The sequence below is a fragment of the Oncorhynchus gorbuscha genome, linkage group LG24 (genome assembly GCF_021184085.1).
Source record: "Oncorhynchus gorbuscha isolate QuinsamMale2020 ecotype Even-year linkage group LG24, OgorEven_v1.0, whole genome shotgun sequence".
Classification (NCBI taxonomy): Eukaryota; Metazoa; Chordata; class Actinopteri; order Salmoniformes; family Salmonidae; genus Oncorhynchus; species Oncorhynchus gorbuscha.
The window spans coordinates 20,102,339-20,120,453 of NC_060196.1; the positions used below are offsets into that span (position 1 = coordinate 20,102,339).

Genomic DNA, 18,115 nt, shown 5'->3' on the forward strand with positions numbered 1-18,115 from the left:
GTATTCAATAAAAACAAAGTAATTGTGTGTTTAAGCAGACTGTTTATTGTTGTGATTTAGATGAAGATTGGATTATATGACCAATTTATGCAAGAACCAAGACTAAGAACTCTGGGTAATTCCAAAGGGTTCCATCCTTTTTCTTGACACTGTAATTGGTGAACACTAAAATCTGTAAAGGGTGTAGATAAGACATGAGATGGAATCTGTTTTAATGACTGCCACAGCCCCATGGGCAATCGTAAAATAAATGTAGGTACCCACTGCTATTTAAGGCAGTCTTTGATCTGGAGGGGATCTCATTAAACAGTTGCCATCCTTTGGAAGCCAGGGTAATGAACAAACAGCTATTGACACTGCCATGATGTGCCTGAAGCCGGGGCCAGACAGATTATGAAAAATCTGTTTGTCCGTCAACACATGGAACTTTTGCACGTACAGAACTAATTTTCACATTCTCTTTTCTGTTAGAAAAATACAAATGTGCCTCAATATTAGTACTGCACTTCCCACGCAGAGGCTTTGAAAATGGTGATGTTTGTGGACTCATCACAGGAAAGACGACAGCTCCTTTAAAACAGGCAGCCCCATTCTGATCTTTTTCTCAGTTGGTCTTTTGACCAATCTGAGTTTGGCCTGCTTGTAAATGCAGCCATAAAGTGACCCAGATCTACTGACTCAGAAGGGGGAAACTACATGGCTGTTCTGGTAGAATATTCGAGGGGATGTCCTGAGGCATGGATAACATCCACAAAGAGAACGGGATGAACCATTTACTCTGTCAGACAACAGTTAGGTAATTGCATCAATGATTTATAATGAGGTAATGGTCAAGCTGTACAAAGTGTTATAAAAAGGATGTTTTCACGTTATTTGAAGCCTTGGGATGTTTCAGGATTTAGCCCCGTCAGCGGTATTAATTTGCTAAAATTGCTAAAACTATTTTTTTCCTTGTCATTATGGGGTATTGTGTGTAGATTGACGAGGGGGAACAAAACAATTGAATCCATTTTAGAATAAGGCTGTAAAGTAACAAAATGTAGAAAAGGTTACTGGCTACTGCACATTACACACAACAGGAAAAAAGAAAAGCCCATAGATGTTGGTGCTACCTTTGGTAAATACACTGAACAAGTCAACCAAAATTTGAACAGTCTTTATAACCCCCTCTACGCTCTCTCTCACTCACACACACACAGATACAGACATTTTTATCACTTTTCTACCAGCCTTGGCAGTTTCTCACCGTTCTTTTCCTCCCCAGATAAGAGAGGCCTTGGAAGTGCCCTCCTGTTGTAGCTATCATGTGTAGACTACCAGCCTCTGTTTTCCTCACATATTTCTCCCTCTTAACTTGTCCCACATTGGAATATAGTCTTACACGTTTCAGGGTGGATTTCTTTAGTCATTACCTTAAACATATAAATTCCCTTATCACACATGCGCCGAATACAACAGGTGTAGACTTTACAGTGAAATGCTTATAGTCTGGGTAGCCATTTAATCGGCTGTTCAGGAGTCTTACGGCTTGGCGGTAGAAGCTGTTAAGAATCCGACTGGCCAGCGGCCTTGTGAATGTTGACCTGTTTAAAAGGTCTTACATCGGCTGCGGAGAGCATGATCACACAGTCGTCCGGAACAGCTCTCATGCATGCTTCAGTGTTGCTTGCATCGAATCTAGCAAAGAAGTATTTAGCTTGTCTTGCTTGCCTCAAAGCAACCACAGAAGTCATTTAGCTTGTCTGGTAGGCTTGTGTCACTGGGAAACTCGAGGCTGTGTTTCCCTTTGTAGTCTGTAATAGTTTGCAAGCCCTGACACATCCGACGAGCATCAGAGCCAGTATAGTATGATTCAACCTTAGTCCTGTATTGAAGCTTTGCCTGTTTGATGGTTCATCTGAGGGCATAGCGGGATTTCTTATAAGCGTCCGGATTAGAGCCCCACTCCTTGAAAGCGGCAGCTCTACCCTTTAGCTCAGTGCGGATGTTGCCTGTAATCCATGGCTTCTGGTTGGGGTATGTACGTACAGTCACTGTGGGGAATCAAATCAAATTGTATTTGTCACATACACATGGTTAGCAGATGTTAATGCGAGTGTAGCGAAATGCTTGTGCTTCTAGTTCCGACAATGCAGTAATAACCAACGAGTAATCTAGCTAACAATTCCAAAACTACTACCTTATACACACAAGTGTAAAGGGATAAAGAATATGTACATAAAGATATATGAATGAGTGATGGTACAGAGCGGCATAGGCAAGATGCAGTAGATGGTATCGAGTACAGTATATACATATGAGATGAGTATGTAAACAAAGTGGCATTGTTTAAAGTTGCTAATGATACATGTATTACATAAAGATGCAGTAGATGATATAGAGTACAGTATATACGTATACATATGAGATAAATAATGTAGGGTATGTAAACATTATATTAAGTAGCATTGTTTAAAGTGGCTAGTGATATATTTTACATCAATTCCCATCAATTCCCATTATTAAAGTGGCTGGAGTTGAGTCAGTGTGTTGGCAGCAGCCACTCAATGTTAGTGGTGGCTGTTTAACCTCTTCAACCTATGGGGGCGCTATGTCATTATTGGATTTTAAAAAAGGTGCCCGTTTTAAGCGCAATATTTTGTCACGAAAAGATGCTCGACTATGCATATAATTGGCAGCTTTGGAAAGAAAACACTCTGACGTTTTCAAAACTGCAAAGATATTATCTGTGAGTGCCACAGAATTCATGCTACTCATGCTCGAAACCAAGATGAAACCTCAAACAGGAAATGAGCAGAATTTTTGAGGCTCTGTTTCCCATCGTCTCCTTATATGGCTGTGAATGTGCCATGAATGAACCTGAGCTCTCTGCCGTTCGTCCAAGATGTCTGCAGCATTGTGACGTATTTGTAGGCATATCATTGGAAGTTTGACCATAAGAGATTACATTACTAGGGGTCCGTCCGGTGTCCTGTGTCGAAATTATTGCGTAATCTCTAGGTCCATGTGTGTTCAGAAGAGAAAGTCAACTGCCACGATGGATTTATCGTCGATAGATATGTGAAAAACACCTTGAGGATTGATTCTAAACATCGGTTTGCCATGTTTCTGTCGATATTATGGAGTTAATTTGGAAAAAAGTTTGCGTTTTAATGACTTAATTTTAGTTTTTTTTCTTACCCAAACGTGATGGAGAAAACGGAGCGATTTGTCAACACAAATAATATTTTTGTAAAAACTGATCATGCAATCTACCTGAGAGTCTCCTCATTGAAAACATCTGAAGTTCTTCAAATGTAAATGATTTTATTTGAATGTTTTTCTGGTTTTTGTGAAAATGTTGCTTGCTGAATGTCAGGCATAATACTATGCTAGGCTATCAATAGTGTTACACAAATGCTTGTTTTGCAATGGTTGAGAGAAGCATATTTTTTGAAACTCTGAGATGACAGTGTTTGTTAACAAAAGGCTAAGCTTGAGAGCAAATATATTTATTTAATTTCATTTGCGATTTTCATGAATAGTTAACGTTGCGTTATGCTAATGAGCTTGCAGATAGATTTACACAATCCTGGATACAGGTTTCTTTCGTACCTAAACGTGACGCAGAAAACGGAGCTATTTGTCCTAAACAAATAATATTTTTGTAAAAACTGAACATTTGCTATCTAACTGAGAGTCTCATTGAAAACATCTGAAGTTCTTCAAAGGTAAATGATTTTATTTGAATGTTTTTCTGTTTTTTGTGAAAATGTTGCTTGCTGAATGTCAGGCATAATACTATGCTAGGCTATCAATAGTGTTACACAAATTCTTGTTTTGCAATGGTTGAGAGAAGCATATTTTTGAAACTTTGAGATGACAGTGTTGTTAACAAAAGGCTAAGCTTGAGAGCAAATATATTTATTTCATTTCATTTGCGATTTTCATGAATAGTTAACGTTGCGTTATGCTAATGAGCTTGCGGATAGATTTACACAATCCTGGATACAGGTTTCTTTCGTAGCTAAACGTGACGCAGAAAACGGAGCTATTTGTCCTAAACAAATAATATTTTTGTAAAAACTGAACATTTGCTATCTAACTGAGAGTCTCATTGAAAACATCTGAAGTTCTTCAAAGGTAAATGATTTTATTTGAATGTTTTTCTGTTTTTTGTGAAAATGTTGCTTGCTGAATGTCAGGCATAATACTATGCTAGGCTATCAATAGTGTTACACAAATTCTTGTTTTGCAATGGTTGAGAGAAGCATATTTTTGAAACTTTGAGATGACAGTGTTGTTAACAAAAGGCTAAGCTTGAGAGCAAATATATTTATTTCATTTCATTTGCGATTTTCATGAATAGTTAACGTTGCGTTATGCTAATGAGCTTGCGGATAGATTTACACAATCCTGGATACAGGTTTCTTTCGTAGCTAAACGTGACACAGAAAACGGAGCTATTTGTCCTAAACAAATAATATTTTTGTAAAAACTGAACATTTGCTATCTAACTGAGAGTCTCCTCATTGAAAACATCTGAAGTTCTTCAAAGGTAAATTATTTTATTTGAATGTTTTTCTAGTTTTTGTGAAAATGTTGCCTGCTGACTGCTAATGCTAAATGCTACGCTAAATGCTACGCTAGCTATCAATACTGTTACACAAATGTTTGTTTTGCTATGGTTGAGAAGCATATTTTGAAAATCTGAGATGACAGTGTTGTTAACAAAAATCTAAGCTTGAGAGCGAGCATATTGATTTCATTTCATTTGCGATTTTCATGAATAGTTAACGTTGCGTTATGGTAATGAGCTTGAGGCTGTATTCACGATCCCGGATCCGGGATGGCTCGCGCAACAGGTTAACAGTCTGATGGCCTTGAGATAGAAGCTGTTTTTCAGTCTCTCGGTCCCAGCTTTGATGCACCTGTACTGACCTCGCCTTCTGGATGATAGCGGGGTGAACAGGCAGTGGCTCGGGTGGTGGTTGTTGTCCTTGATGATCTTTATGGCCTTCCTGTGACATCGGGTGGTGTAGGTGTCCTGGAGGGCAGGTAGTTTGCCCCCGGTGATGCGCTGTGCAGACCTCACTACCCTCTGAGCCTTACGGTTATGAGCGGAGCAGTTGCCGTACCAGGCAGTGATACAGCCCGACAGAATGCTCTCGATTGTGCATCTGTAGAAGTTTGTGAGTGCTTTTGGTGACAAGCCAAAATTTCTTCAGTCTCCTGAGGTTGAAGAGGCGCTGCGCCTTCTTCACGATGCTGTCTGTGTGGATGGACCAATTCAGTTTGTCTGTGATGTGTACGCCGAGGAACTTAAAACTTACTAACCTCTCCACTACTGTTCCATCGATGTGGATAGGGGGGTGTTCCCTCAAGTCCACAATTATCTCCTTAGTTTTGTTGACGTTGAGTGTGAGGTTATTTTCCTGACACCACACTCCGAGGGCCCTCACCTCCTCCCTGTAGGCCGTCTCATCGTTGTTGGTAATCAAGCCTACCACTGTTGTGTCGTCTGCAAACTTGATGATTGAGTTGGAGGCGTGCATGGCCACGCAGTCGTGGGTGAACAGGGAGTACAGGAGAGGGCTCAGAACGCACCCTTGTGGGGCCACAGTGTTGAGGATCAGCGGGGTGGAGATGTTGTTACCTACCCTCACCACCTGGGGGCGGCCTGTCAGGAAGTCCAGTAGCCAGTTGCACAGGGCGGGGTCGAGACGGTGCCCAGGGTCTCAAGTTTGATGACGAGTTTGGAGGGTACTATGGTGTTAAATGCTGAGCTGCACTTATTGATGAAGACAGTCACACGAAAGTATCTACAATTATTTGTAGAGGCCAAGCCAAATTTCTTCAGCTTCCTGAGGTTGAAGAGGCGCTGTTGCGCCTTCTTCACCACACCGTCTGTGTGGATGGACCATTTCAGATTGTCAGTGGTGTTACGCTGAGGAACTTGAAGCTTTTCCACCTTCTCCACTGCGGTCCCGTCGATGTGGATAGAGGCGTGCTCCCTCTGCTGTTTCCTTAAGTCCAAGATCAGCTCCTTCGTTTTGTTGACCTTCAGGGAGAGGTTATTTTCCTGGCACCACTCCGCCAGGGCCCTTACCTCCTCCCCATAGGCTGCATCATTCGTGGATCTATTGGGCGGTATGCAAATTTAAGTGGGTCTAGGGTGTCAGGTAAGGTAGCGGTGATATGATCCTTAACTAGCCTCTCAAAGCACTTCATGATGACAGAAGTGAGTGCTATGGGGCGATGGTAACTTAGTTCAGTTACCTTTGCTTTCTTGGGTGCACGAACAATGGTGGGCATCTTGAAGCAAGTGGGGACAGCTTGAAGCAAGTGGGGACAGCAGACTGGGATGGGGAGAGATTGAATATGTCCGTAAACACTCCAGCCAGCTGGTCAGCTCTGAGGATACGTCTAGGGATGCCGTCTGTGCCGGTAGCCTTGCGAGGGTTAACATGCCTACATGGCTTACAGTCCTTGGGAGTGGGCCATGTCAGTGGCACTGTGTTATCCTCAAAGTAGATCAAGGTCCGGGGATCCATGATAATCAAACATTTCAATAAGCATTTCTCCACAGCTGGCCATGCTTTCCTTCTGGCTACCCCAACCCCGGCCAACAGCTCCGCACCCCCCGCAGCTACTTGCCCGAGCCTCCCCAGCTTCTCCTTCACCCAAATCCAGAAAGCAGATGTTCTGAAAGAGCTGCAAAAAATGGACCCGTACAGTACAAATCAGCTGGGCTAGACAATTTGGACCCTCTCTTTCTAAAATGATTTGCTGCCATTGTTGCAACCCCTATTACCAGTCTGTTCAACCTCTCTTTCGTGTCGTCCGAGATCCCTAAAGATTGGAAAGCACACTCTAGACCCAAACTGTTATAGACCTGTATCCATCCTGCCCTGCCTTTCTAAAGTCTTCAAAAGCCAAGTTAATAAACAGATCACTGATCATTCCGAATCCCACCGTACCTTCTCCGCTGTGCAAAGCCGGTTTCCGAGCTGGTCATGGGTACACCTCAGCCACACTCAAGGTACTAAACGATATCCTAACCGCCATCGATAAGACAGTACTGTGCAGCCATTTTCATCAACCTGGCCAAGGCTTTTGACTCTGTCAATCACTGCATTCTTATCGGGAGACTCAATAGCCTTGGTTTCACAAATGACTGCCTTGCCTGGTTCACCAACTACTTCGAAGACAGAGTTCAGTGTGTCAAATCGGAGGGCCTGTTGTCCGGACCTCTGGCAGTCTCTATGGGGGTTACCACTGGGTTCAAATCTCAGGCCGACTCTTTTCTCTGTATATACCAACAATGTCGCTTTTTCTGCGGGTGATTCTCTGATCCACGCAGACGACACCATTCTGTATACATCTGGCCCTTCTTTGGACACTGTGTTAACAAACCTCCAAACGAGCTTCAATGGCATAAAACACTCCTCCCGTGGCCTCCAACTGCTCTTAAACGCTAGTGAAACTAAATGCATTTTTTTCAACCGTTCACTGCCTGCACCCGCCCGCCCGACTAGCATCACTACTCTGGACGGTTCTGACCTACAATACGTGGACAACTACAAATACCTAGGTGTCTGGCTTGACTGTAAACTCTCCTTCCAGACTCATATTAAACATCTCCAATCCAAAATCAAATCTAGAATCGGCTTTCTATTTCGCAAACAAAGCCTCCTTCACTCACGCTGCCAAATTTACCCTAGTAAAACTGACTATCCTACCGATCCTCGACTTTGGCGATGTCATCTACAAAATAGCTTCCAATACTTTACTCAGCAAACTGGATGCACTCTATCACAGTGCCATCTGTTGTTACCAAAACCCCTTATACCACCCACCACTGCGACCTGTATGCTCTAGTCGGCTGGCCCTTGCTACATATTCGTCGCCAAACCCACTGGCTCCAGGTCATCTATAAGTCTATACTAGGTAAAGCTCCACCTTATCTCAGGTCACTGGTCATGATAACAACACCCACCCGTAGCACGTGCTCCAGCAGGTATATCTCACTGGTCATCCCCAAAGCCAACACCTCCTTTGGCCTTCTTTCCTTCCAGTTCTCTGCTGCCAGTGACTGGAACGAATTGCAAAAATCGTTGAAGCTGGAGACTGGAGACTCGTTGAAGCTGGAAACATCAGCTATCTGAGCAGCTAACCAATCACTGTAGCTGTACATAGTCCATCTGTAAATAGCCCACCCAATCTACCTACCTCATCCCCGTACTGTTTTTATTGACCTTTCTGCTCTTTTGCACACCAGTTTCACTACTTGAACATCATCTGCTTGTCATCATCTGCTCATCTATCACTCCAGTGTTAATCTGCTAAATTGCAATTACTTTGCTACTATGGCCTATTTATTGTCTTACCTCCTCACGGCATTTGCACACACTGTATAGACTTTCTTTTTTTTCTATTGCGTTATTGACTGTACGCTTGTTTATTCCATGTGTAACTCTGTGTTGCTGTTTGTGTCGCACTGCTTTGTTTTATCTTGGCCAGGTCGCAGTTTTAAATGAGAACTTGTTCTCAACTAGCTTACCTGGTTAAATAAAGGTGAAATATATATATATATTTTAAAGGTGTTCAGCTTGTCCGGGAGCAAGACGGTGTTCGCGACGTGGCTGGTTTTCCCTTGTTAATCCGTGATTGTCTGTAGACCCTGCCACATACGTCTCAACTCTCTCTACTGCCATGCGGAGGGAATAACTACACTGTTTGTATTCCACCATATTCCCAGTACCCTTGCCACGGTTAAATACGATGGTTCGCGCTTTCTGTTTTGCACGAATGCTGCCATCTATCCACGGTTTCTAGTTTTGTAGGTTTTAAGAGGCACAGTGGGAACACTATCCCCTATACATTTCCTGATGAACTCAGTCACCGTGTCCGTGTTTATGCCAATGTTATTCTCAGAGGCTACCCAGTCCGCATGATCAAAACAATCTTGAAGCATGCATTCCGATTGGTTAGATCAGCTTTGAATCAACCTTAGCATCTGCTCTTCCTGTTTGCTCCTCCCTTCCTATAGGAAGAAACTCAATGTGATCAGATTTGCCAAAGGCAGGGCGTGGTAGGGCCTTTTAGGCATCCAGGAAGGGGGAGTAGCAGTGGTGAAGTGTTTTTCCAGCGCGAGTACTACAGTCAATGTGTTGATAGAACTTTGATAACGTTTTCCTCAAATTCGATTTTTAAAAATCCCCAGCTACAATAAATGCGGCATCAGGATATGTAGTTTCCAGTGGAGGTCCTTAGGGGCCGTCATAGTATCAGCTTGAAGGGGAATATACACGGCTGTGACTATAACCAAAGAGAATTCTCTTGCGAGGTAATACGGTCATCATTTGATTGTGCGATATTCTATGTCGGGTGAACAAAAGGACTTGAGTTTCTGTACATTATCACAATCACACCACGAGTAGTTAATCATGAAACATACACCACCGCCTTTCTTCTTTCCGGAGAGTTATTTATTCCTGTATGCACAATGTACTGAGAACCCAGCTGGCTGTATGGACAGGGACATTATATCCGGAGAGAGTCCCTGATGCCTCTTTGGAAGGAGATCCTCGCCCTGAGCTCGTCTACTTTATTGTGCAGAGACTGAACATTAGTGAGACGTCTACTCCGAATACTTCTTCTCCACCGGGGGCGTCTTGGAGCAGACTCTGGAATAAGTTCAATTGCCTTGGGAGGTACGATCTAAGAATCCAATTCGGGAAAGTCGTATTCCTGGTTGTAATGCTGGCGAGTTACCTGCGCTCTGATATTATTATTAATTTCCAGCTGTATGTAATAACAAAAAAACCTTCTGGGCTAATGTAAGAAATAACACAGACAAAAAACTAAATCCAGCAAAGTTGCTTAGGAGCTAGAGGCAGAGCTGCCATGTCTGTCGGCGCTATCTTTACTTGTTTGGACCACAGACTTTGTCTTGTGCTCAACATACTACAGCAAGAACAACGTATTACCCTGCTGACCACCATCATAGACACAATATCAACTCACAACTGTAGTAGACAAAAGAGAAACTGTCATTGCAGTTCAGTGTAATACTGATAAGACTGTTTATTGTATTGAAGTGTGACAGTGCTGATTCAAGTCAATAATGTAGAAAATACATATTCACCACTTGAAGATGAAGGTGCAGTTGTTCCATCTTGAGTGGTTGTAGGTTCAGTTGTTGGGAACATGACTGTTGTTATACGGTGCACTTGGGAAAGTATTCAGACCCCTTGACATTTTCCACATTGTTACATTACAGACTCATTCTAAAATTGTTTAAGTAGTTTTATTCCGTCGTCAATATACATACAATAGCCCATAACAACAAAGCAAAACAGATGTAGAAATCTGTGCAAAAAACCCTCCCCAAAAAACACTGATATATTACATTTACATAAGAATTCAGACCCTTTACTCAGTACTTTGTTGACGCATCTCTAGTAAAAAACTAAAAAAGTATATGGAAGTAGTTTTAGTGCCCCCAAAAAAGGGGTTAAATATGGGTTAAAAAAATATACACTACCATTCAAACATTTTAGAACTCCTATTCATTCAAGGATTTGTCTTTATTTTGAAAATTTTCTACATTGTAGAATAATAGTGAAGACATCAGAACTGAAATAACACATATGGGATCATGTATTAACGAATTTAAGTGTTAAACAAATCAAAACATATTTTATATTTGAGATTCTTCAAATAGCCACCCTTTGCCGGATGACAGCTTTGAACACTCTTGGCATTCTCTCAACCAGCTTCATGAGGTAGTCACCTGGAATGCATTTACATTAACTGTTAAAAGTTAATTTGTGGAATTTCTTTCCTTCTTAATGTATTTGATCCAATCAGTTGTGTTGTGACAAGGTAGGGGGGTATACAGAAGAACGTCTTTTACCAAATAGGGCTAAGTCCATATTATGGCACGAATAGCTCAAATAAGCATAGAGAAATGACAGTCCATCATTACTTTGTCATGAAAGTCAGTCAATAAAGAACATTTCAAGAACTTTGAAGGTGTCGTCGCAAAAACCATCAAGCGCTATGATGAAACTGGCTCTCATGAGGACCGCCACAGGAATGGAAGACCCAAGAGTTGTGCTGGAGAGGATAAGTTCATTAGAGTTGCCAGCCTCTGAAATTGCAGCCCAAATAAATGCCTCACAGAGTTCAAGTAACAGACAAATCTCAACATCAACTGTTCAGAGACCATGTGAATCAGGCCTTCATGGTCAAATTACTGCAAAGAAACCATTACTAAAAGGACACCAATAAGAGACTTGCTTGGGCCAAGAAACACAAGCAATGGACATTAGACCGGTGGAAATTTGTCCTTTGGTCTGGAGTCCAACTTTGAGATTTTTGGTTCTGCCGTGTCTTTGTGAGATGCGGTGTGGGTGAACGGATGATCCCCACATGTGTATATCCCACCGTAAAGCATGGAGGTGGTGTTATGGTGTGGGGGTGCTTTGCTGGTGACGCAGTCTGTGATTTATTTAGAATTCAAAGTATACTTAACCAGCATGGCTACCACAGCATTCTGCAGCGACACACCATCCCATCTGGTTTGGACTTAGTGGGACTATGATTTCATTTTCACCTCCAGGCTGTGTAAGGGCTATTTTACCAAGGAGGAGAGTGGCGTGCTGCATCAAATGACCTGGCCTCCACATCCACCCATCCAAATTGAGATGGTTTGGGATGAGTTGGACCGCAGAGTAAAGGAAAAGCAGTCAACAAGTGCTCAGCATATGTGGGAACTCTTTCAAGACCGTTGGAAAAGCATTCCAGATTAAGCTGGTTGGAGAGAATGCCAAGTGTGGAAAGCTGTCAAAGGCAGAGTGGCTATTTGAAAGAATTTCTAATATAAAATAGATGTAGATTTGTTTAACACTTTTTTGGTTACTACATGATTCCATGTGTGTTATTTCAGTCGATTTCTTCACTATTATTCTACAATGTAGAAAACAGTCAAAATAAAAACCTTTGAATGAGGTGTTCTAAAACTTTTGACCGGTAGTGTACATTTATCTCTTGATTAATGTCTGTTTTTCCATGTATGAATCTGTTCAATTAATTTCTATGGGCTAATACACTACATGACCAAGAGTATGCGTACACCTGCTCATCTAACATCTCATTCTAAAATCATGGGCATTGATATGGAGTTGGTCCTCCCTTTGCTGCTATAATAGCCTTCACTCTTCTGGGAAGGCTTTCCACTAGATGTTGCAACATTGCTGCGGGGACTTGCTTCCATTCAGCCACAAGTCCATTAGTTGGGCACGGATGTTGGGAAATTAGGACTGGCTCGCAGTCAGCATTCCAATTCATCCCAAATGTGTTCGATGGGGTTGAGGTCTGGGCTCTCTGCAGGCCAGTCAAGTTCTTCCACACCAATCGTGACAAACCATTGCTGTATCGCTTTGAGCACAGGGGCATTGTCATGCTGAAACAGGAAAGGGCCTTCCCCAAACAGTTGCCACAAAGTTCAAAGCACAGAATTGTCTAGAATGTCAGTGAATGCTGTAGCGGTAAGAACTGGAACTAAGGGGCCTAGCCCAACCATGAAAAAGAGCCCCATCCTCCTGGCATCCGCCAAGCCCATTCGTCCGTCAGACTTCCAGATGAAGAGCGAGTCATTACTCCAGAGAACGTGTTTCCACTGCTCCAGAGTCCAATGGAGGAAAGCTTTACACCACTCCAGCCAACGCTTGGCATTGCGCATGGTTCTCTCAGATTTGTATGCGGCCATGGAAACCCATTTCATGAAGCTCCCGACAAAGTTAGTGCAGACGTTGCTTCCAGAGGCCGTTTGGAACTCTGAGTGTTGCAACAGGACAGATCATTTGTACTCGCTTCAGCACTCTGCGGTCCCGTTCTGTGAGCTTGTGTGGCATATGAACTCAAATTCATGTTTACAGTCACAGTACCCCATCAACACTTCACATTCTGGGAGCACCAAGTAAGACTCATAATATTACCCAGGTAGCAGTACAAGGTTTAATACAGTATACTTTACTGGAAGGGCCACTGTGGCATTAAGGCAGGGGTGTAAAACTGAATTGGAAGGCACGAGTCTGCTGGTTGTAATTTCCTTTCAATTAGTAGCCAATAAAGACCTCTACAACCAGATGAGGAAAGTTCCTAACTGATCAATGACCTTGATCAAGGCCTATTTTTTTTCCTTAAGATGCACAAGAAACCTACAGATTTGTTCCCAAATCTTTGTACTTTTGCCATTGTCAAGCAAAACAGGTTTAGCAATGACAAAAAGGCAAACAAATTGTGCTCTATTACACTGGGGCACTCACATTGGGTCATGTCTTTGCTGTCAACCTAGACCAGGGCATTTCTTTGTTAACTTAGTTGCTATACAGTGGTCGGTTTTTATTAATATTGGCCTAACACAGCATGTCAGGCCAATATTAATAAAAACCGACCACTGTATTTCAGAAGCCTACGCATATCTGAGATGACTGACTCCCAACACAAACCACATCAATATTGTTCATAGGGTGTGACAGTACACCCAAGGTCAAAAACACCTGTTTTCTTGGCAGGCCTCTTCCTCTGACCATTGGTCTGGCCCCTTGGAGTAATGGGGGGCATCTGAGGACACCAGGGCCCCACCAGACAATTGAGGGACATGTTGTGGACCAGGTAGTCCAGGATGGCATCCAGAGAACCACTCACTTTGCCCTGAGGTCTGATGCCCAGGTGGGGGTCAGTGGAACTAAAGTTGTTTAAGATCTGTGAGGCAGAAAGCAGCACACACACAGCCTGCTGCTGGAGGTGGCGGGGGAGATTTTGTAGGCTGCAGGCCAGGGTCAGACAGTTTCTCTGCAGCTGGTGACTCACACTGGGAGAGACATTCAGGCAGTGGATAACCACCCCCTGAAGAAACAGAGGTTATGTACTGCTTTAGATATGGTACTCTGCTGAACCATGCAAGCGAACACAACCAATGCTTGGTCTGGGAAAAGCAACAGCATGGTTGAGCACACTTCTGTTTTATTTAACATGTTAATTCAGGTACTGAAATGTTTTCAGTAAGGATTTCTCAATTAGCCACTTGAATATGAGCCAATTTCTAGGGAAAGAATTTGAGAACCCCTAGAGCAAGCTTGTAACAGTAATAATCACAGCTTTTAAGACCCATTTCCACCAACAGTACATTAGTAAATAGATTTGATAATACCTCGGTCTCCTTGTCTTCCTTCTCTTGAACGTTACTAGTCCATTCCACCAAGGCGCCAAGATTGTCCTGCACACATTAATTCCATCAGAAGCATAATGGACATTTTGGACTCAAAGTAGCATTTCTATTTCAAGATCATGGATTATACTGAATATAAATGCATCATGCAACAATTTCAAAGATAACAGAGTTCATATAAAAGTAGTCAGTCAATTGATAAATTCATTATTCCCTAATCCATGACATATGCATCTGTTGGGCACAGATATCTTAAACAGGTAGGGGGTGTATCAGAAAACCAGTCAGTATCTGGTGACCACCAGCCTTATGCAGCACAACATCTCCTTCACAGAGTTGATCAAATGGTTTGTGGCCTGTGGAATGTTGTCCCACTTCAATGGCTGTGCGAAGTTGCTGGATATTGGCGGGAACTGGAGCATGCTGCCATACACGTTGATCCAGAGCATCCAAACATGCTCAATGGGTGACATGTCTGGTGAGTATGCAGGCCATGGAAGAACTGGGACATTTAGCTTTCAGGAAGTGTACAGACCCTTGCGACATGGGGCCGTGCAGTATCATGAGGTGATGGCGGTGGGCCTCAGGATCTCGCCATGTATCTGCATTCAAGTTGCCATCAATAAAACAAAATTGCGTTCGTTTTCTGTAGCTAATCCCTGCTCATACCATAATCCCACAGCCACCATGGAAAGCACTGTTCACAACATTGACACCAGCAAACCAGGACCCCAAACTGACCTGAAACTATTAGGCTACCAAACCCTAATCAGTAGGTCCCATTCCCAAATGGACTTCTAGAGAAACTGGTTTAAGCATCTACCAGGCTTTATTACCAAGTGCATGGTGTGCTGAAGCAAATTGAGGGATTTCTGACAGCAGACTTTGACAAAGCGCATCTTCTCCTCTGCCTGCTGGTATGCTCGTCTACACAGCTTGACCGTGATGGAAACCAGCCGGACAGGAGAGCTGGGCCTGGCGGCGGCAACGTCAAAGCCCGTCACAGTCTTGACCTCGTCTTCTAAAGACAGAAGAGTAAGTGTGATGAGAGATTAGAAGAGAACACATCAGCTTTCAGTTGCCTTTCATTTGTGTCAGTATAAGTTTCCAGAGGCCTTGGAAAAACATAGTTAAGGTGCAAAACATTGTTGAGTACACTTTGATATGCTGGTGTAAATAGCCCCTCACTTCCATGACGAAATATTTTGCCAAATTTCGCTATGGTGTGCCACTAATGCATACACCACAGTATTAGCATCACTCACCCATCTCTTCATCAGTCGGAGGAAGGGCTTGGTCCACCAGGGTTTCTGACAGGCTCAGTGCATTTTTCAGTCCCATACTAACCAGCTGGACAGCAGGTTTCAGGGACACAATGTTGGCTCTCCCACCACTTGCTCCTTTTGTTATCGCAACCATGCCAGTCAGGGTGTAATGCATGCAGTTCTTTGCTCCGTAGACAGCAATGACTACAGCATCTTTGGCCTCCATCATTAGATTCTTCACATCTGAAACAATCTGGGTAATGACACAGAAATATTTCTTACAATAATATAAAAATATATTTGTCACAAAGGACAGCCAATAGAGGATTGGGACATATTTGAAGATTGAATTCACCTGCTGTGAAGGCTGTTGAAGCACTGGCAACGTACTCTCAAGCTTATCCAGGCCTTTGCATGCAAGATCATTCACAACAGAAACTGTGGGAGCACAGCATATGGGTTGGATTTGGTGAGAGAATTGTCACAGTTCAAGCCCTGGTTTGGCCTAAAGTGATTCCATAAGTGGAAAAACTTGAAAGGTGACAGAGCATCAAAGTACTTACTTTGGGGCTCCAGCTTAATGATGATGGGGGTGGCACTGTTACAGGCTACGGAGGATAAGGTCGTCACACTAATTTCCACCACTTCACACAACGATCGGATGTAGGGGTGGTTGTGCTTGGTGTCACAATACAAGACAGATACGAGTGCACATGCTGAACTAACCATGGGGAGGTTAGCCAAACGAAAGACCGCATTCTGTCAAGGAACAAACCAAAAATTGTAACCACAAGTCATGACTAATAAAAATACTTATGACCAATGCAAAAAACACTTTCACTGGGTATGGCTACTTTAGATCGTCAGTACTCTAACATGTGAAGCAAGCAGTTAATATAGCTAGAACATGGTTGAGTAGTAGGAATACAAATAATAGGGAGCATGTGCTGTCTAGGCCTAGTGGCTGGGGACAAGAATGTAAATTTAACCAACCTGACTCGAGTTAAGATTCCCAGGCATCATATTTGGCCCTATTAAGATTAGGGAATTTAAATTTATATAATTTTACAATACATTTCATTTCAAATTTACATGAGAAAAAGAGATGGTTCAAAGTATAAATGTATCGCATATGCTACCTGAGAAATTACATATTTTGCTTTATAAATTGTGGCTTTGTCTATTCACCTGCCAAACTTTTACCTGCATGTTCTTCGTAAAACCAAATTCTTTCTTGCGATGTCCCTTGCACCATGGCGTAATGACGATAGAATTGGTCAGCAAAAATAATATGATAAGGCTAATCGCAAAGAAAACGCAAACAGGGTTGATCTCTATAGTATGAAGTGGTGTCCTCTCCTTTGCCTTATCGGTCCTATGAATGGAATGCGACAGGTGAAACCCAATTCCTGATATATATTAATTAGGCTATTGCGTCACCTGTTGTTTCACCCCATAATTATTGACTATGAATCAGTGTAGACGAGGAAAGGAAGACGATTGAGATGCGCGCGCATGCACACAAGCGATGTCAATTACACTTTGAAGGATAACTGTGTGTGTTTGCTTTTTGCTTGCCACTTAAATTATCAATCAGATGGTGTGAACAATATGACCCAGTGCTTATGCCAGATCTGCACCTGCAGATAATATTTTTTTCAAGTAGCCTTTTGCCGAAAAAGTGAAGGGTTCATGGTAGGCTAGCTATCAACTTTGGCAAATTACAATTCTGTGTCGTGGAACGAGTATATTGTTTACTATTGTCATGCCGTTACATTTACATTTACATCCATAAAGAATAATTTTCTAATTGCATTTTTGCACAATTTCCTAGGAGTGACATCACTTCCTAACACAGCCTAATCACGGCTACAGCTGATAATTGTTTATGCAATCGTAGTCCAATTAGAATTTTGTAGTTCATGTTATTGTTCATATTCTTTGGTTATTAGGTTTACTAATTAAATTGTTGGGAGCATGTGTGTGTCTTTCTTTATTTTCATACTTATTCATGTTCTTGTCAAATTGCAAAAAAATTTTTTTCTTGCAGTCGGCATTAATGTCCATATCCCGACCTGCTGTAATCCCCACCTCCTGCTCTGACTCAGCGTTTGTGCACACAGATTACAGTGACAAGTTCCACTTTACAGGAACTGTGGCTCCTCAGGCGTCCAAAAAAGTTAACAATGAGTTCAAGCCGTTGGATGGTGACATGTCCAATACCACCACCTTCAGGTTAGTTTCAGTCAATTTATTCGGTCTACACAGTAAAAGCTATAGTGTTCATTTTGTAGTCCCTTGCCATATGGATCATGCCAAAACCACTTCCATGGAAGGCACTACACTCAATTGGCACAAGGAGTATGTACTCCATATACATTCAGGGTCTGGAATGAGTTTGTGTGCTGTCTTGCAGAAGGGGTATGGTGCGGCATCCATGCTGTATGTAGGCCTAAGTTCATCGAACCACCTTCCTCTCCCAGTACACTGCCAAGAATGCCCACCAGTATGGTTATTTAGTATGGTCAGGGCGTGAGTTGGGGTGGGCAGTCTGTTTGTTTTCTATGATTTGGGGATTTGTATGTTCCGGCCTAGTATGGTTCTCAATCAGAGGCAGGTGTCATTAGTT

The 18,115-nt window shown here is 42.6% G+C and overlaps 1 protein-coding gene across 2 annotated transcripts; it reads right to left on the reverse strand.

The window, feature by feature from the left end:
• Positions 1–13,423: 13,423 nt before the first annotated feature.
• Positions 13,424–16,917, reverse strand: LOC124013241 (perilipin-2-like). 2 transcript variants are annotated; one of them, XM_046327500.1, is made up of 8 exons: positions 16,675–16,917; positions 16,480–16,517; positions 16,050–16,245; positions 15,842–15,924; positions 15,487–15,739; positions 15,058–15,242; positions 14,204–14,269; positions 13,424–13,899 (listed from the first exon to the last, which is right to left on the reverse strand). In XM_046327500.1, the coding sequence occupies exons 1-8, from the start codon at positions 16,739–16,741 to the stop codon at positions 13,504–13,506; spliced, it is 1,284 nt and encodes a 427-aa protein (XP_046183456.1). In that variant the 5' UTR covers positions 16,742–16,917; the 3' UTR covers positions 13,424–13,503. The 2 variants fall into 2 exon arrangements, with proteins under 2 accessions (XP_046183456.1, XP_046183457.1); XM_046327501.1 differs by having other exon boundaries at positions 16,690–16,914.
• Positions 16,918–18,115: the final 1,198 nt, after the last annotated feature.

What these genes read in the sequence shown, in the direction of transcription:
- LOC124013241 (XM_046327500.1), bottom strand. Translation starts at nt 16,741, where the DNA reads ATGGTGCAAGGGACATCGCAAGAAAGAATTTGGTTTTACGAAGAACAT. An exon ending in GGAATCTTAACTCGAGTCAG is followed by an intron (nt 16,246 to 16,479) that starts GTTGGTTAAATT and finishes GTTCCTTGACAG; the next exon opens with AATGCGGTCTTTCGTTTGGC. An exon ending in AGGAAGACAAGGAGACCGAG is followed by an intron (nt 13,900 to 14,203) that starts GTATTATCAAAT and finishes CTGTTTCTTCAG; the next exon opens with GGGGTGGTTATCCACTGCCT.